Consider the following 20,777-nt stretch of genomic DNA (forward strand, 5'->3'; position numbering starts at 1 on the left):
AGGGTCGCCTGGAGTTGGAACGGACTCCAAGGTGCACAGCCACCAAAGGTCTAACTCAAATCAATCTTAGGGTTGTGTCTCCGCAGCTGATATCATTCATGGCTGCCAAGCTCCCTGTCTCTGTACTGTGGGGGAACTGCAGGGTCAAGGCTGTTTTTTGGGGGTGCACATCCACCTGCCTGATGGTGTCCTGGCTGAGCAAAGAAGTCACTCCAGGGAAGATGCAGGAGAAATGTGTAGTCTCTCGTGCCTCTTTATGCAAGTGTCTCTGCTGCACTTTTAGAGCAGGTTCACTGAGCCAGAATGGCTGTAGCCCCACCCTCTAAACTGCCAGGGCGGGGTAGCCACAGAGGGAGTCCCGTCTCCCGATTCCTTAATGTCGTGATTTTCTCACTTGCGATTGCGGGAAACTAATGTCCTGGACCTTATGATAGATCCGGAACTCTGGAGTTGTTCTGTGAACGCTTCTTGCTTGAGAGCTTAGTCCATCTCTAGCACAGAGATTTCCCTACCTGACTTTCTCTACTGCTGCGGAAACCAGAAGTGACAAATTGTAGTTTTGACAGAAACATTTCATAGAAGGAAGGCAAATAGTATCCAGAGCAAGAGTTTGTTCTAGTAACAATAAAATGCTGCCCTTTTCATAGTGGAAATGGTCTAACGTAGTCAACTTGCCACCAGGTTACTGACTGATCTCAAGTAATGGTCCTATTTCACAGACTCAGTGTTGGTTTCTGCTGCTGTCAGATTGGACCCTTAGCAGTGACTGTAACCAAGTCAGTCTTGGTGAGAGGAAGTCTGTGCTGCTGAGCCCTTGCATAACTGCCATATCTGCCATGGCAGTTTTGTTCATGAACCCATTGGGTAATGTGAGGAGTGGGTAAGAAAAAGGATCATCACTGTTGGTGTGGGGTGCCTCTGGGCACTTACCAGCAGAAAAAGAGGAACCCACTACCACCATGTAAGAAAAACTGCGAGTGGAGTACAACCTTTGGGCCTGGGGTCCTTGTACTGGGAAGCTTATAGATCCTAGGAAAGATTGATGCCAAGACATATGGAGATCTTCAAGGAAATTTGGGCCTACAGACCCTGGGAGAAGATAAGGACCTTTCCCCAGAACCAAAAAAGAGAAAGCCTTACCCTAGAACTGGTAGTCTTTATTTGGACTTGGCATCTTTAAAACTGTTGGTGGTGTTAAGTGCCTTTGAGTCAGTTCATTTCATATCAACCATGTATAGGGTTTCTGAAGAACAGCTGGTAGACTTCACCTACAGACCTCGTGGTCACTTACAGTGCCACACCAGAAGTTTTTCAAAACTGTAAGAGAATAAATAAGTTTCTGGCTATTAAAGCCATCCAGTTTTGGTATTTGTGTTATAGCAGCTCTAGGTAACTAAGACAGGCTAAATATTAAATATTTTTAAATTTGCAGGTATGATAAACAGCACCCAGTAACCCACCTTTTGTGTACTTGTCCTGCATAATCCCTAGCTTAAATATGATTGGTTTTATTTTTGTGATTAGGTAATTTTATATGGCATAGTTAACTTTAAGATAGGGATACTACCTGCCTGAGCCTGAGGTGATCACATGAGCCTTTATAAAAAAACAGTTTCTCTGCTCAGTTGCAGAGAAGAAAGCCAGATTGGTGGAATGAAAATGGAGATCTCCACAAGACCTGAAAGGGCTTCTAGCAATTGAGAGCAAACCCTAGTCAAAAGCCAGTAAGGAAATGGATCTCAATCCTAGATCTACAAATCATTGTATTTTGCCAACAAGAAGAATAAAGCTGGTATTGGATTTTTTCCCAGAGCCACCAGATGGCTAATTAGCTTGACTGACACTTCGATTTCCAAAGCTTTGTGATACCTTGATCAGAACTGATTCTAGCCCTACTTACGAAGTAATTAATGAATGTTATTTTATGCATTTAATTTTATAGTAATTTGTTACATAGCAATAGGTACAACTAGTATAGTGTTCCTCATGAAGTCTGTCTTGTGGAGTCTTTTTAACTTTTTTTATGCCTAATACAATCTGTCATTTGATTTCTCTTTTTAACTTTTAAAAGCAGGTTTTGAAACTATGAAAACCAGAATCTGCTAGGCAAGATAACATGCTTCCATTCCCCACCAAAAACACATACAGAAATTGGCTGAACCAACTTTCTCAGAACTCTGGGAATAGTCAAAAGGTTATAGCAACTAAGCAGAAGCTAAGAAAAAAAAAGTATAAATGATAGGAAATCTTTGGCTTTCTAGTCATCAACACTGCCTACTCTTTAGTTTGGCATGACTTTGTTAAAGCTGTAAAGGTCCACACCCCAAGAAAGGAAAACTGATCTGTGTTACTAGAGGGAGTAGACCTGACTTTATTTGCAAATTATGTTATGTGTCAAAAATAACCTGTCTTGGGCTGTGTAAGGCCTTATCTCAGTTTGGCCTGGTCTTGGAGCTTTCTCAAAGATCCCTGGTCATACTGTGGGTTAGGCATGGGCTGTTAACCATAAGGTCAGCAGTTGAAACCCACCAGCTGCTGCGGGAAAAGATTGAGTCTGTCTGCTTCCGTAAAGATACACATTCTCAGAAACCCTCTATAGGCTTTCTGTGAGTCAGAATTGATTCTATGGCAGTGGGTTTTGGTTTGGTTTAGTTTTGGCGCTTACACAGGACCAAGATGCAGCAGGCAATAACCTGAGGACAGCACCACCTGTAATTACCTGAGGCTCAGTGAGGCACTATAGGATAAACACTGAACCACAAGGTTCACTTGAACCACAGGGTTGGCTGTTCAAGCTCACCAGCCACTCCTTGGAAAACCTATACAGAGTGCCTGGAAAGAAAATCAAGGAAGAGGGTTTCTTTTGGAAATAAGGATTACAAAAGGATCGTACATACAAGGGCATTTAAAAAGTCGCTAACATGTCCATGGCAAAACATGTATGCAGAAATTACCTCAGAAGACCCTCACTTACCTCAGCTTGACTATGTAGTCAGTAGGAACCCCTGCACATAGCAGATTTTCAAAGACTGGAGATAAATTTTCTCCCTTGTGGTATTGAAGGAAATTTCTTTAAAAACATTAGCTGAGCAAAAGCTAAGGAAGAAAGATTTCAGAGCACGTCCAGGAAGTCAGTGTTCTTAAAACTAGTTAAGAGAAGTCACAAAACAAATGGGTTTCTACAATTAAAAACAAAATAAAACAAAAAACCCAGGAAGTCCTGAAGAAGGGAAAGAAATAAATCTCAGATTTTTGCATTGTAATACTAAAATCTCCCAATATTTGTTTCAACAAAGACAATTTAGAGGCATACAAAGAAAAACAGTAAATGATGGCCCATTCAAAAAACAAAACAAAGTAGCAGAAACCTTCCCTGTGAAAGTTTAGATACTAACAGACTTAAAAATTGCTTATTGTTGTTTTTAAGTGCCATAGAATTGGCTCCGACCCATAGTGGCCCTGTTTAGGGTTTCCGAAGAGTGGCTGGTGAGCTTGAACCTCCGACCTTGCAGTTCAAATTATTAAATATGTTAAAAAAACTAAAGAAAACATCAACAAAGAGCTAAAGGAAATCAAGAAAACAATGTACAAATGAAACTAGACTATCACTCTTTATTACTACCGACTCCTGTTGTGGCACCGTGGGCTAATGCATCAGACTGCAAAGTCATTTGAACTGCAACGTCAGTCAGTGGTTCAAGCTCACCAGCTGCTCCTTGGAAACCCTATACAGTGTCATTATGAGTCGGAATCGACTCAACAGCACTTAACAACAACAACATCACTAAGGATATATATATATATAAAATATGAATCAGAAAGAAATGTTGGAGTTGAAATGCTGAGTGCTTAAATCAGGAATCCACTGTTTAATAGCAGATTTAAGCTTGAAGTAGATTCTGTGAATTTGAATATATGACAAGTGAAATTATTAAGTCTCTTGATCAAACAAGAAAAAGTGAAGACAAACGAAGGCAGTCTATGGAACTTTTTGGACAAAATTAAAAATCTTAACACATGCATTATTGGAGTTCCAGAAGTATACAGAAAGGGACAAAGAATATTTGAAGAAATAATGATTGAAAGCTTTCCAAATGTGATGAAAAACTCCAATTGGCTAAACCCAAAGAGATGTATACCTCACTACATTATAATTAAACTTTCAAAATACCACAAAGAAAGAACATATTAAAAGCCATTGTTGTTAAGTGCCATCAAGTCGGTAGGTCATAAACAAGGAATCCCTAATAACATTAATAATCCCTAATAACAGAAACCAGGGCAACCAGAAGGAAGCAGGGTGACATAATTTAAATATTGAAAAGAAAAAAAGAACTGTCAACCAAGTTCTATATCTGACAAAACTCTCCTCCAAAAATGAGGGCAAAATTAAAACATTCCCAGATAAGCAAGAGCAAATGTAGATGTATGGATTACAGTTATGGATTACATCTCAGTGTGTAGAAAACAAAATTCCTCACAAGTGGACCAATGAAAAGAAGAGAAGATTGAAGTCAAGGATTTCATTTTACTTAGATCCGTAATCAATTCACACATGAAAGCAGCAGCCAACAAATCAAACAATTGCTGCCTTGGGGAAATCTGCTGCAAAACACTCTTTCAAGTGTTAAACAGCAAACATGTCATTCTGTGGACTAAGGTGATCCTGGCCCAAATCATGGTATTTTAAATCACCTCAGATAAATATAAAAACTGGACAATGAATAAAGAGAACTGGAAAAGAACTGATACATTTGAATTATGGTGTTGGCGAAGGAGATTGAAATTACAGGAACTACTAGGAGAACAAACAGATATGTCCTGGACAATGTATAGCCAGATGTACAGCCTGTATAGACTCCTTAGGCCTGAATGGCAAGTTTCCATTGGATGTACATAGGATGTCCTATTAGGAGGAATCAATCTTGTAGAATGACATCATGCTTGGTAAAGTGGAGGGTCAGGGAAAAAGAAGAAGACCTTTAATGAGTTAGATTTGTACAGTGGCTGCAACGATGAACTCACCACAGAAAATACTACAAGGATGGCACAGAACTGGGCAGTGCTTTGGTCTGTTGTGATACGGTCTCTGTGAATTGGAATTGGTGTGAACAATAACAATGTAGATGGCAAGACTTCATATCATGTAATTTAGACATGTTATCAGAAAGAACCAGTTCCTGGAGAAGAGCATCATGCTTAGTAAAGTATAAGGTCAATGAAAAAGAGGACGACTATCAGTGAGATGGACACAGTGGCTGCAACAGTGGACTCCACCAAAGCTATGATTGTGAAGGTGACTAGGACTGGACAGTGTTTTATTCTGCTGTACATAAAGTCTCTATGAGTTGGAACTAACTTGATGACACCTCACAACAACCAATAGTGTACTTCATTACCACTAGACCTATCCACTCTACAAGAAATGCTAATGTTTGACATGAAAGGACACCAGAAAGTATGCTGAAGCCATGTAAAGATAAAATGATCTCCAGTAAAGGTAATTTCATGGACAAAAATAAAATAAAATTGTATTAATCTTCTGATTTGTAATTCTGCTTCTTATGCTCCCCAAGCCCCTAAACTCAACGCTGCCAAGTTTATTGGGACTCTCAGTGACACTATGAAACAGAGTGGAACTGCTCCATAGGGTTTCTGAAACTGTAGGTTTTTATAGGAGCAGACAATCTCATCTTTCTCCTAAAGATCAGCTTGTGGTATTGAACTACTGACCTTACAGTTAACAGCCCACTTCTTAGCCTACTATACCACCAGGGCTCTTTTGTTATGTGCTGCACGATTTAAAAGACAAATGCATAAAAATAGTCATAGATTATTAATGTTATTGGGTAAATAAAAGATAATATAATTTATGACAACAGCAACATTACAGGAGGGAAAGAAGCCGTCAAGATCCTATTTTTGTGTTACTAAAATTAAGTCGATACCAATTTAAAATAGCTTGCTATCAATTTACAATATTAAATGCAATCCTTATGTGAAATGTGACAAAGGCTTGGGAGGCAATGTCCAACCGCCTTTTACTTTAGCAGGAAGAAGGAGAATCTGACTCCACATCAGCTCTAGGCCGATTCCTATGAGACTGACATCAGACATGCCTCTACCCTTCAACTGTCCTTACCAGTTTTGATGCTAGTTGCCCCTACCACAGCCATCCTCTACTTCTCAGCTGGATTCCATAATTTATTATAGTGGCCACACAGAATCCACAGACGATACTCGATTATGCAGCTGATCAGGGAAGTTAATGGTTATAATTGAGGATTAGAAGGGTTTAGGACACAGTTCATTTGTCAGGACAGCCTCTTCTCTGCCCTCAGCCTGGCCTTTCTCCATCCTGTTGAGGCCGTGCTTTACGTTGGGCTGCTGATAAATGCCTAAAGTGCACTCTATTCTGCTACAGGTGCTTCAGCTCTCAAAGGCACTCAGCTGCAAGTCTGTGTGCCAGCAAACATAGCTCCCCCAGTTAAGTACCTGGAAGCACTCTACCCCACAACACCACTTTCAACAAGCAAGCCTCCTGCTTGAAGGCAGTCTACTTGCTGTGTGTGCTGGAAAGCCCACTGCTGTCTTGTTTCTGCTGCTGTTGTTCATCTGGTGATTTGCCGGAGTCACAGCTCTGCCGAGGAATTTCAATATGTAGGGATCTCGAGGTCCGAAGGATTCACTGCACTCTTGGATTTTCTTTCTTGGTAGTAGTAAGATTCTCTTTCCTGCTTCTGAGATGCCTCATTTTATACTTAGCACGATGGCAAATTTGATGAATTCCTACGGTAGAGTTTCAAGTTTTTATAATTACAGTTAACCCTCTTAACAACTTATAGCAATCGAGTCATATAATCCCATCAGCATCTTTCCCACTTACACAGACCTATCATGAAAAGAGGAAATACAACAAATTTTCTCAGCGTAGTGGTTACGAATCGGGCTGAGAACCACAAGGTCAGCAGTTCGAAACTACCAGCCACTCCAGGGGAGAAAGATGAGGCTTTCTGCTCCTGTAAAGATTTACAGCCTTGGAAATCCTGTACAGGGTCACTATGGGTCGGAATCGACTCAACGGCACTTAACAACAACAATAACCCAGTTTTTTGGTGGCAATTGGAAAACCTATGGCTAGAAGAGCCATATTAGATAATTCACTGCACTGCAGTAACCACAACTCCTGGTGTGGTACTGTAGGATCAGCATTGGACTGCAAACCACAAGGTTAGCAGTTCAAACCCACCAACTTTCCTTGGAAACCCTGTACAACAGGTGTGGGAAACCTTTTTTCTGCCAAGGGCCATTTGGATATTTACACCATCATTTGCAGGCCATACAAAATTAACTTAAAAAAAAATATCCTGCTCTATTTGGTAAAACATTTAATTAACTCACCCTTAATGTGATGGCTGGAACTGCTTCTCTTTGGTGAGGCATGTGATTGTTAGCTGATGTTGCTACTTGGAACTGCTTTTCCAGGTTTGCATGGGTCACTCTGGAAGTCAACTCTTTGCGATGGTAAGTTTTGGAAAAGAACTGCTCACAGCAGTAAGTTCTGAACACAGATGCATATTTCAAAGCATGTCTCCTCAAAGTGGAAATTCATCATTGTTTATGTAACCTTTATAGAACTCAAGTAGTAGAAGGTTATTATACCTACGTTTCAGCTCATCGTCGCTTTGCAGCTGAATGATTTCATGTTGTAGATTATCAAGCACATCTGCTGGTTCCACATTGAGCGGTATAACAAAGATGTTCAGTTCCATTTGTTTACTTTTTACATCCCTGAATCTTTCATTAAATGCCTCAATTAGTTTTGCACATTCACCAGCCTATTTAAATGTCATTGAAGGTGTTTGTCCTTCCAGAGTGGGGAAGTGCACCATGTTATTCCTTTCAAGTTGCATTTTCCACAGCCTTAATTTAGCTTCAAATGATTTCATGTTTGAAAACACAGAGCTGAGAAGCTGATTGGGTCCCTGCATCTTATCGTTCAGCTCCGAGAGGTACTTGGTAGTGTCCACTATGAACACTAAATCACACAGCCAGCCCCTTGCTATCACTGAATTCCATGGCAGATTTTCCCTTCATCTCCATGAACAGCTTGACTTCACCCCGCAGTTTGTAAAACCTCATGAGCATGTTCCCATGACTTAGTCACCACTCTTTACAGTGATAAACAAAATCATCATTCTCAAAGTCAAGATCATTTAGTAGCTCCTAAACTGGTAGCTGTTGAAGCCCTTTGCTTTTCACAAAATTTATGCATGACCTACTGTTGACATCACACTGTTAAGCCTCAACAACTGTGCACAGAGACTTTCTTGGCGTCTGGTACAGTGGCAGTTAATTAAATCACTTGGATCAAGACTAAGGCGATTCAGTTTTTTCTTGACAAATATAATTAACCCTTTTCATAAGCCAACCGTGACTGGAGCTCCATCTGTAGTAAGGTTACTTAACTTTTCAAATGTTAGCTCAAGTTTTTCATTGATAAAACAAGTCTCTCAAACAAGTCCTCGCCTCTTACAGTGCCATGCATGGCTTCCAGTGACAACAGTTCCTCTCATGTGTCAAACTGCAGTTATCCCACGAACCTAAGTGGCTAGTTGGGCAGTATTTGTTAATGTCCATTGCCTTGTCACATGCCAAAGAGAAAAATTGAAAATCTGCAGAATCCTTTAATGTTTTATCAATATCTTATGCTAAGTCAGTAATCTGACCTGAGACTGTTCTCCAAGACAAACTAACATTTGAAACAGTTTTACTTGGTCTGGTGCTAACAACAACACATCAGCTACCATGAACTCTTTCACAGACTCTTCCTCTACATGAGGCCTCAACTTCTTTGTGATTAGCCCTCTTACTACATAACTGATCTGAATAAAGTTTTTTTCTGTCCAACATTTTTTTCTGTTAAAGTGGCTTGGTGTGATTCCAAACACCACTAAAGATCATTGATTTTATCTAGACCCATTTGCCTTCCCAATTCATTGAGTTTTGTATGTTTTAAGCTGTAATGGTGCTCCAGATTGGTGTTTTTCATTACTGCTATTACATCGCTACAAACTAGGCACACAGGTTTGCCTTTGAGTTCAACAAAAAAATAATCATGTGCCCTTTTCTCTTGGAAAGATCAGTTCTGCATTCACGTTTTTCTTTGTAATCACCATTTATAGGCTGTCATACCACCTAAGTTTTACTAACTATCCAGTGTGTGTGACGCCAGCAAAGTGATTATTTTGCTTTGATCACTGTTCTAATCCTTCGTCTTGGATTTGGAACATCCAGCCTTCATATCATAGACTCTTGGTCTTTTTGGCATACTGTAATATCATTAATCTTTATCTGAGATTCAGCTTTTTGCAAGGATTGGTAAATCATGGACATGTGGATAAAGATTGTGTTGGAGCTATCATCTTAATATAAACATATATTGCTATGAAAAACTCCTGGAATTATTTGAATTTTGAGTCCTGACTATGGTTGCGTTGGCAGGGTCAGACCAAATGATTTCAGGGACCTTATATGGCCCATGGAATCTTGGTGTGGTGCTGTGGGTTAATGCGCCAGACTGCAAAGCCATTTGAACTGCAAGATCGGTGGTTCAATCTCAACAGCTGCACCTTGGAAACCGTACACAGAGTTGCTTTGGGTTGGAATTGACTTGACAGCACTTAACATATGGCCCATAAGTCAAACATTCCTCATCCATGTTATACAGGGTCACCATGAGTCGGAACTGACTCGACGACACTTAACAACAACAATGTCGTAACCACAAAATATCTTAAAAACACATACAAAGAAATTTATCAACATGGTTAACTTAAATCAGGGGTTATTGTTAAGTGCCTTGGAGTCAGTTCTGACTCATAGCAAGTATAGGGTTTCCGAGGAGCAACTGGTGAATTTGATCCACCAACCTTGCAATCAGTCCAGTGCATTATCCCATAGCACCATACCAGGATTCCCAAATCTGGGCAGGGAACCTTTTTTTCAACCAAAATTTATAGCATCATTTGTGGGCTATACAGAATTATCAACTTAAAAATTAGCCTGCTATATTTGCTCAAACATTTAATTCACTCACTCCAATTGTGATGTAACTACAGTTGACTAAGCAGAGCCAGGCCAAATGATTTTGCTGGCGTTATATGTCCTGGACATTCATTCCCCACCCCTGACTTAAATAAATCATATAAAAAACAAAAAATGGCAATAATGGAGGAATTCTTAGATCAACGGTATCACGCACAGAGAAAACAAGTAACAAAATGGCTGTCATAGATGAACCTTAAAATCCTTACGCTAAGTGAATAAATCAGATACAAAAGGACAAATATTGTGTGATTCCACTTATAAGGAAATTAGATTTGACAGATGTATAGACACTAAGCACTGGACCACAAGAGCTGTTTGAACCACAAGGTCAATGATTCAAACTCGCCAGTCTATCCTCAGAAGCCCTGTATATATGGCATTGTAAGATAAATAACTGGACTACAAGGTCGGCGGTTCAAAACCACCAACTACTGTTTGGAAACCCTGTACTGGGTCACTGCAAGTTAGAACTGACTCCAAGACACTTAACAATAATGAGTCGGAACCGAATCAATGGCACTTAACAATAGACAGCAATGTATATTTATGGTTACCAAGGACTGGAAGAGGAAAAGAGTGGAGTGTTTATTGCTTAAGGGGTATTATTGAGTTTGTGTTTGGAGTATTATAATGTTGTGGCCTTTTGTGACTTGCTTCTGTGACTTAGCATAATGTTTTCAAGGTCTGTACATGTTGTAGTATGAAGGGCCTTCAAAAATTAGTGGTAGAATGTAATTGAAAAATAATGGACTTTTTTCATGAACTTTTTGAAGTCCACTCATATGTATCAGTACGTAATTCCTTTTTTTATGGCAAGCCACATTTTGTTTATTTTTTTGTTGATGAACATTTTGAGTTCAGCGGTTCTTTTGGGCTGTTATGGAGATAGCCTAAACACCCATCAATGGAAGAGTGGATAAACAAACTTGGTACACACACACATTAGAATATTATGCAATGTTGAAGAATAAGGATGAATCTGTAAAACACCTCACAACATGGATGGACCTGGAGGACATTGGGATGCCGAATGAAATAAGTAATCACAAAAGTACAAATATTGTATGAGACCAGCATTGTAAAAATTCAAGAAAGGATTTTCATACTAAAACATTCTTTAATGGTTACCAGGGGCATGATGGAAGCGAGAGTAATTCACTTGCTAAATGAAGCGTTGTTGTTAAGTGCCATTGAGTCAGTCCAACTCATAGCAACCCTGTATAGTATTTTCTAGGAATGTCTGATGGGTTTGAACCGCCACCTTGAAGTTCAAACCAACCTTGCCATACAGTTCTTATCCTTCAGGCTAGAGGGTAGACACATATTAAGTCATGTAACAGGGAGGGCAGTGTATAGGAAAAGGAAGATTGGCAGAAGAAATGATGATGACAGGTGAAGACACAGGGAGGTATGCAAGGGCTAATGGGGATAGAGATACATAGTGTTAGATACCCAACCTTGAAACAGCAGTGTTCTGTGTATGGATACCTGGACAGAGACAAATGAATATGGGAGAAGAGTGGTGTGTGTGTGTGTGTGTGTGTGTGTACACAAGATCAGCGGTTCAAACTCACCAACCTCTTCTCGAAACCCCTATATACAGGGTTGCTATGAATTGAAACCACCTCAGCAGCACTTAACAACAACAACAGCATATATCCCACAAGTATCTAAGAGTTTGAAAGAGGATGTTTTCACCTGGGTAACCACAGAGAGGAATTAGGACAGCTGTTGTTTCATTGAGGGGATTGCAGTCACTGAGATGAAACAAAGCATATGATTTGTTGAATGTAAAACTGATGATCTTGTCTGTAAACCTTCACTCAATTCACAACAGAAAAAAAGAAAAAGCATTTCATTAGGAAACCTTACAATCCACCCTACAACCCAGAAAAAAAAGAAGTAAAAGAATGCTGCTGTGAACATTCCTGTGCAAGTTTTTGAGTGGACCTAGATTTCATTTCTTTTGAGTGTATGCATAGAGTACGATGCTGGATCATAATGGTATTTTCTTGTGTATTTTAATTACTTATGATGCTCTCGGAGCCCTGGTGTGGCACTGTAGGTTAGTGTTCTGGACTGCAACGTTGGTTTGAACCACTAGGTCAGCATTTCAAGCTCACCAGCTATACAGGGTGGTATGAGTCAGAACCGACTCTTCTGCACTTCACAACAACAACAATAATGATGCTGTAGCATTGACCTTACCTATATTTGTCTGTTGGCTCTGTCGTAGTATATAAAGGGGTTTCAAAGAGTTCGTTTAAGTTGGGGAAAAGGATTGAAAATACTTTACTGAGCTAAATAAATAAAAAATTGAATTCAAAGATGATAGAATTTTTCCGAAATTTTTTTTTTTTTTTTAGTTTTTTTTGTGAGGTTTACATGGGAGAACATCAGCTTTACAACTCATCCTATCGTATTTTGTTTCATTGCAATGATTACAGGTCCCCTCCATGCATTATCCTATAACCCCAAAGGGTACACTATACAGCCCTTCTCCCGCCCTGAGTCCAGTGTCCCCAGCCGCTCCATCTGTCCACGTCATCTTCTCTCTCTCCATCCCTGGCGTTACTGCCTCTCTTCCATGAATTTTTGGTAAATTTTAATTTTATAAATAAATTTTGATAAATATTTTACATAACTTCAATTTCTTTTGTTTTGCTAGTTTCACTTTAGCATTAAATAGAAGTTTGCTTTTCAAAAAATATTGTATTTAATGATCTTGTTTCTATGGAAACAATACAGTCAATTGTCACCATAAATAAGGAGTCCTGGTGTGGGACTGTGGGCTAATGCATCAGACTGCAGTGTCATTTGAACTGCAAGGTCGTGTTCAAGCTCACCAGCTGCTCCTTGGAAACCCTATACAGGGTCGCTATGGGGTTGGAACTGACTCAGCAGCACTTAATCACAACAATAACATAAATAAGGAGCCCAGGTGGTGCCATGGGTTAAGCACTGCACTGCTAACCATAAAGTCAGTCATTCAGAGCCACTTAGGGAGGAAGATGAAGCCGTCTGCTCGCGTAAAGATCTGCAGTCTCAGAAACCCTATGAAGCAGTTCTACCCTGTCCAGTAGGATTGCCCCTGTCCAATAGGATTGCTATGAATCAAAAATCCTCCTAATGATGGTTGTTGTTAGGAGCAGTCAAGTCAGCTTTGACTCAAAATGATCCCATGCACAAGAGAATGAAACACTGCCTAGTCCTGTGCCAATCCATCTCCCTGGTGGAGGAGTGGGGCGGGCAGGTTTTCTCTTTATCACTGACACAAACTTATGTTTGTGAAGCAGGATCATTTTGATTATTTCAATCTCAGTCCTCTGGCTGTCTCGAGTTGATTTTTCATTGTCTTTAAAGGTGCTTTCATTGTCTTTAAAGGTGGTGTGGATTTTTAGTGAGGTGGAATTGTTACTTAAGAGAAAGATTTCCAGAAGGAACACGTTGACAGATGCCCTTTATTGGCTTGCCTAAGGAGGTCCCTTCTAGACAATGGAGAAAATGACGAGAAGGAGAGTAGTCATTAGTAAAATACCATTTTGCTCATTATAGCTTTAATACTGCAAGGTGCACTTTTAGGGCAATTTTCTGAAACCTGCCTGTCTTTTGATTCTTCTAAGGTCCATAAGGTTTCTAGAATTTATTTTTTCTTCATTTTCATTTTCTTCTTATAAAATAAAAGGTGCTACACAAAGATTGTAAGAGGAGGTCAGAAGCTCTGTATTTCTAGTTGTACTTTGCACATTTAATGACAAGTGACTTCCTGGATTTCAGAAATAACTTTGAAATCAATTTAAAATGTCAGATACCTTAATATACTCAGTATAGAAAGCAGGAAGTATGCAGAAGTCATAGTTCTCTTGCCTCCAATTTGGTACTCTGGCTGTGAGATGTGATTCTTTAGGAACAGGTTTATAAAATTAGATGTTTGTTTAAGGCTGCAGAAAATTCCGTCTATAAGAGAAAAACAGTCATGTGGTGCTATAGGATAAGCACTGGACTGCTAACTTCAAGATTCACGATTCACACCTACCATCACTCCTCCTAAACCATATGCTTACATAAACTCTATAGGGTTGCTATATGTAAGGAACCCGGGTAGCATAGTGGCTTACAAATTGGGCTGTTAACTGAGAGGTCAGCAGTTCAAATCTAACAGCCTTACTGCAGAAGAAAAGATGAAGGTATCCCCTCTGGTAAGGATTTACAACCTCAGAAACTGTATACAGGGGTTACCCACAACCTCTACCAGCACCGGGGCTTATGGGGCTGTTGATGTATTCAATTCAGGTGTGGTTTAGGAATAATGGAGTCCTGATGTGGAGGCTTATCCTTAGGGATAAGATCAGTTTGAACTGCAAGGTCATTATTTCATACTCACCAGCTGCTCCCTGGAAACTCTATGCAGGGTCACTATGAGTCAGAGCCGACTCAAAGGCACTAACAATATCAACAACAACATAGGAATAATGGAGACCTTTAGCTTTAAGGTAGAATAAAAGACGTAGATTGTATTTTGGCTGTTTTGCAACAGATCTTAATTTTCTTTGTTCATACATATCTTTTCTTTCCTCAATAATTAAAACTTTGAAAATTGTAGTAGTTATCAAACAAATTCTACTGGGACCTTGACCTTGTTGTTGTTGTTAGGTGCTGTTGAGTCGGTTTTGACTCATAACAACCCTGTATAGGGTTTCCAAGGAGCAGCTGGTTAGTAGCAGCATAAAGCAGGTCACTTTATATTAGGTCTTGGAGTTCTTACTTACAGAAAGCAAATGAAAACTGCTTCTGTCAGGTCAGCAGTTCAAACCCACCATTTGTTCCCTGGAAACCCTATACAGGGTCAATATGACTTAAAACCGACTCTGTGGTACTTCACAACAAGAACAACAAAATACTTAGCACAATGTCTGGAACATATAAAGTACTCATGAATTTTAGCTCTCATAATTGTTAGAGTCCTGATGTGGTACTGTGGGTTAATGCTCTGGACTGCAAATTCAGTTTGAACTGCAAGGTCAGCAGTTGAAACTCACCAGCCATTCCTTGGAAACTCTGTACAGGGTGTCTGTGGGTCGGAACCGATTTGACGACATTTAACAACAACAACAACAATAGAATCTACCTTGAAATAAAGTTGTTTGTTGTTGTGAAGTGCTGTCAAGTCAGTTCCGACTCATAGCCACCTTGTATAGGGTTTCCAAGAAGCAACTGGTAGGTTTTGAACTGCTGACCTTGTGGTTTGCAATCCAGTACTGATCCTACAGCACCATTAGTTTAATGTTCTAGCTGTTCTCTATCAACACTGTTCTCTACATTTAGGGGAGTGAGGAATAGAAGAATAAGAACAGTGATCCACTATAACTAATGAGTGTTGTCAAATGATTCTAAGAGTTGAACTACAGTACAGTAATTAAACCTGTACTCTTAAAACCCCAAACAATTGAATATTATATGTTTTTCTGTGTCAGTCTAATGTGAAAGAACTCTATCATATTCTAAAAAACACAGTGCATCATTGATTTGGGGAACTGGTAATCATTCACGTAATCTATTAAGACTGACAAGCAAAATGAAAACATTAGGTTACAGCCGACTTTAAATGTGGATGAAAAATAAGCACAGGTCAGCTGCTTATGGCATTCCCACCCCCCCAACCCCCCAGCATACAATACAGTCTCATTCACATCACCTAGACAGGAGAGTATGTCATATCAAAACGGAATTTCAGATTATTGTTAGATGATAATTCTGGAAAAAATTTCACTTGGTCCATTTTCACAATCCAAATCTTTATAAGTGGAATGCTATTTTATATCAATGAGACATACTAGGGACTTCTGTTCAATTGTTCTGAGAGGGCTCAGTATCACCTGTGTTTTTACCAACTGTGTTCTCAAAGGTGAAGACAGCTTTCACTCCCGCTATTTGAGTGGCTATTGATTTTTGGATTCAGTTTTTTTAAATAAAAGTGTTGCTGTCTTTTTTGGCAACAAGCACTCTCAAGTGCTGTCAGACATAGAAGTACACATGGAATGAGCTATTGATTACTGATGGCTCTTTTGACATGATAATAGTCTAATGCTAAAACTGAAATGGCGCTATGATACGCCATTAAAGAGCTCATTTCTTTCCATTAATATTAAAGCACCTTCAAAATCCAATTCAGTTTCCTCTCTTCCTACTCATGGTTTGGGAATCAGAGATTTGCCCTATTCTCTAAATCATAAATAATCCTTTTTTCCTGTGCATTCCAATGGCATTTTGTTTATGACTTTGTACTTATACATGGGGCATTGCAACATAATTTTTATTTCCTCTAATGAAGTATAAAAGTCTGAGGGCACAAACTGCTAAACATTCATATAATCCAACAGATTAGAATCCTGATATGGCACCATAGGATAAGAACTGGACTGCAAGGTTGGTTTTAACCACAAGGTTGGAGGTTCAAACTCACCAGCCGCTTCTCAGAAATGCTATCCAGGATCACTATGAGTCAGATCCAGCTCAACAGCACTTAGCAACAACAACTTTATCCAAAGTGCACTGTGCCTTAACAGGTATATACACAAGTATTACTCAGCTCTTGTCCTCATAGTGCCTAGTCTTCTCCTTGAGTTTTCTTTCAGTCTTTTTTTCTTAACAATTTCTCTTACCATAGAGGTCCCTAAGTAGTACAGTGGTTAAATGCTAGGCTACTAACTGTAAATTTGGCAGATTGAATCTATCCAGAGCCACCTCATACAAATGGGCTTGTGATCTGCCCTGAAAAGCCTGTGGAGCGCAGCTCGCAGCTCTAGTCTGAAATATACAGGGTTGGCATGCATTGGAATTGACTGGATAGCAACTAGTTTTGTTTTTTGGAGGGGAGTTTCTCTCACCACCACTTCATAGTCTGTTTGTCTCGTCCTTTCCTAGACTTCTGAATTTAAAAGGTGCCCTAGGCTTGTTCCTGCACATTTTTCATGAAAACAAAATTCTCTATTAAACAAAAACAGAAAACCAAACCCACTGCCCTTGAGTGAGTTCTGATTCACAGTTACCCTATGTAGGATTCCTGAGACTGTAAATCTGTATGGAAACAGCCTGATCTTTCTTCCATGGAGCAACAGGTGGGTTCAAACCACCAAACTTGTGGTTAGCAGCCTAAGGTATAATCCACAGCATCACACTCCCTGTGTTATTTCTGCTGCTGTTGCTTTATACCATCAAGTCAATTCGGTTCCAACTCATGGTGAGCCCTGTATAGGGGTTCTGAGGCTGTAAATCTTCATGGGAGCAGAAAGTCTCCTCTTTCTCCCAAGGAGTGGCTGATGGATTCAAGCTGCTGACCTTGTGGTTAGCAGTCCAACATGCACCCACTATGCTGCCAGGGCATCTTCACACTCTAAGTAGGTGATATTCTCATGAATCTAAATATCATCTTTATGTCAGTGACTCAATTTCCTATCTCTAGTTAAGACATGTCTTCTAAATTGAAAGCCTACATATTCTACTTGTCTTTGAAGCTGCATTTGTTGTTGTTAAGTGTCGTCAAGTTGGTTCTGACTCATAACAAACCCTGTACAGGGTTTCTGAGGCTTTAAATCTTTGCGGGAGCGGAAAGCCTCATCTTTCTCTTACAAAGTGACTGGTGGTTTCAAACCGTGGCCTTGGGCTTTGTAGTACAATGCTTATCTTTTAGAGCTACCACGCTCTCACTGAAGCCTCACAAGTATCTCAAAAATAACCTGACCAAAAGAAAATTCTTCATCTTTACTCCCAAATCTAGCCCAACTCTCAAAAAAAATGCCTTCATTCACCCAGCTGGCAAGCTCAAACTCTGAAATAGTCGTTGACACATTGTTTTCCTCTCCCTCTGTATTCAGTCCATTGCTAAGCTGTACTGACTCTGCTTCCAAAATATCTTCCTTCTGTGGCCTCTGTTGGCTACAGCACTGCCCACAGCCCAACCCAGGGAGTAGATCACCTGGTCTGTTCACAGCAGAGACATCACAGTGATAAGTTACAATCATGACTGAAATCATTCTTCAACTACCCCCACCCTTGTTTCGCATTGTTCTTAGTTTAAAATAAAATAAAATAATCCTTAATTTGGCTCCAAGACTGTATGATCCAGCCCTTCTTTCCAGTCCCATCTCATGTCACATGTTGTCCCTGTTAGCCAGCCACAGTTGTTGTTAAGAGTCAGAACCACAAGTTGGTTCTGACTCATAATGACTCTGTATAGGGTTTCCAAGGTTTCGAACTGCCAACCTTGTGTTTCTCAGTCCAGTGCTGATCCTACAGCACCACACCAGGAGTCCTTCCAGCAACAGTGTTGTTGTTATTGTTAAGTGATATCAAGTCAGTTCCTATTCATAGTGGCCCTGTATAGGGTTTCTGAGGAGTGCCTGGTGAGCTTGAACTGCCAACCCTGAAGTCGAGTGCATATCCTAAGGCACCACAACAGTAGCATTTGTTAAATTCCAGAGATTTGCTGAGTTACTGGCCCCTTCCCCATTTTGGGTTTTGGTACAAGTTCTGCCTTTTCAAAACCTCTTTCTATCAAGGGAACCCCCACTAGCCCTTTCTGTCAACTCAAAAGTCTTTTCTTCAGAAAGGCTTTATCCAACCCCTTGAGAGACTGAATTAGATCTTGTTCCCCTTTTTATCTCAAAGCATATTTAACTTTTCCTTTATAGTACCTGTGGTATTTGATAAGATTTGTTCAGTTGGATGATCGTTTGCTCAGTATCTGGCACCCCCATTGTTCTATAAGATCCATGTGAGCATCTCATATTTTATTACACTTTAGACCTTGGACTTGACACATAATGGAGAGTCAATAAATATTTAATCACCTTCTGTTTGCATGGTACTGTTCCAGAAGCATGAGGAATCACTAGTATAATACACTTCCCTTTCCCAAGTTAACAGACAGTAAACAGTACACAGGTAATTTTTACTGTCGAAAAATACTATGAACTAAATAAAACACACTAATGGACAGGGTGTGACTTGGATAGGCTCACCAATTGGAAAGTGAAGTGATAGAAGTGAGCCACTGACGGTATGGGGGGAAGAGCTGCACATGCTGAAGGAGACCCTACCAACCTGACCTGGTGAGAAACAGGTGGCCAGTGCACCTTGGAACATAGTGGATGAAGGGAAAAGAGTGCAGTTCGAGTTAGAAACACTTTGCTGTGAAGCTTTGACTCTGCCCCTGACTGTTGATGGGGAAGAGGAGGAACAATGGTGTCCAGTGATTAGGGTTGCTGTTAAAGTGATGGTAGCAATGTACACCACTGAAGTGAATGTTGCCTAAATGGATGTTCTGTTGATGTGCTTCATGTTTTGCTAATGTATGATCTTTAAAAATAAAGTGCTGTGTTGCTTGTTTACACTTATATTTATGTTGATTTCTCTCAAAAGGTTAAAAAGCTGAAGAGAGAACTCTCACAGATGAAGCAAGAATTGCTCTATAAAGAACAAGGCTTTGAAACACTACAACAGTGAGTATAAAGATACTGAAATTTGACTATAGAAATCCTTCAGAGCCTCTGAACTAAAACCAAAGAAAATAAAAGTACAGATTACGTAAGAGATTGCTCAGAGAAGTAAAAAACCGTTCAAAAGTAAAAGCCTATAGTTGTGTACTAAAAAGCAAAACGTAATCGAGCAATGAATAAAAAAGCTTGAGGAAATCTATACACTTGGAAAAGGTCTGAAATTTTTGTCATTCGAGATCCATTGAAACCAAAGTGGAAAAACATAACTTTGTCTCTTAGGCACCTGCTAACCTATGATTGGTGGTGGTAGTGGTGTTTGTTGTCATCAGGTCCATTCCTGTCATCATATCCTTGGAGACCTCAGATTTGCCGAGTAGAACGGTTTCATAGGGTTTTCAAGGCCATGACCCTTTGGAAGCAGATCATCAGCCTGTCTTCCAAGGTGCTGAGTATGCTTCTCAATTGTGTTCCTTCTGTTCTTTTCAGTTCAACACTGATGTCATAGGGCCATTAGCATAGCTTTAGGCGGGGCCTGGTTGAGTGGAAGTGTAGTGACAAAGGGTAGCAGGATCTGAATATCCCTGGTGTGGCACTGCAAGTCAATGCGCTGGACTGCAGAGTCAATCTGAACCGCAAATTCGGTGGTTCAAGCTCACCAGCCGCTCCTTGGAAACCCTATACAGGGTAGCTATGGGTCAGAACCGACTTGATAGCACTTAACAACAACAATGACACATTACTGGCCCCCAGATGCCACTGCTGCAGAGGCTGTCCTACCCACATATCAGAGGTGAACCCAAGACTTTGTCACGCCCACAGTCTTCACCGTACTGGAGACCTAATGCGAAGGAGGCCCCTTGACCACAGAGAGATGCAGAGTTTTTCTCCCTTTAAAGGCAGGCAGAGTGGCTTTCTACTCCCCTCCTCCACAGCACAGGACTTGTGCTACAAAGTGTAGTGCAGTATTTATAGGGATTTTCCTGATTGGTTTCATGTTCAAACGGTTTCATGTTTTTCCTCTCGTCTCCCTCAGTAGCTCTTCAAGAATGCTAAGCTGGTCTCAGGAACCACCAGTGTGGAAAGTTTTTGTTGTTGTTGTTAATTGCCATCCAGTCGGTTCCAACCCATTGTTGTTGTTGTTAAGTGCCGTCGAGTCGGTGCCGACCCATA

At 40.2% G+C, this 20,777-nt stretch overlaps 1 protein-coding gene across 1 annotated transcript in view; it reads left to right on the forward strand.

The window, feature by feature from the left end:
* The window catches only part of WWC2 (WW and C2 domain containing 2), a 323,966-nt gene that overhangs the window by 191,917 nt on the left and 111,272 nt on the right, over window positions 1-20,777 (forward strand). The window contains exon 5 of the mRNA XM_006834501.1: window positions 19,531-19,610. Coding sequence (XP_006834564.1) covers window positions 19,531-19,610 — 80 coding nt within the window. The remainder of the gene's footprint in view (window positions 1-19,530; window positions 19,611-20,777) is intronic.

The sequence above is a fragment of the Chrysochloris asiatica genome, unplaced genomic scaffold, assembly GCF_000296735.1.
Source record: "Chrysochloris asiatica unplaced genomic scaffold, ChrAsi1.0 scaffold00011, whole genome shotgun sequence".
In the NCBI taxonomy this organism is placed as follows: Eukaryota; Metazoa; Chordata; class Mammalia; order Afrosoricida; family Chrysochloridae; genus Chrysochloris; species Chrysochloris asiatica.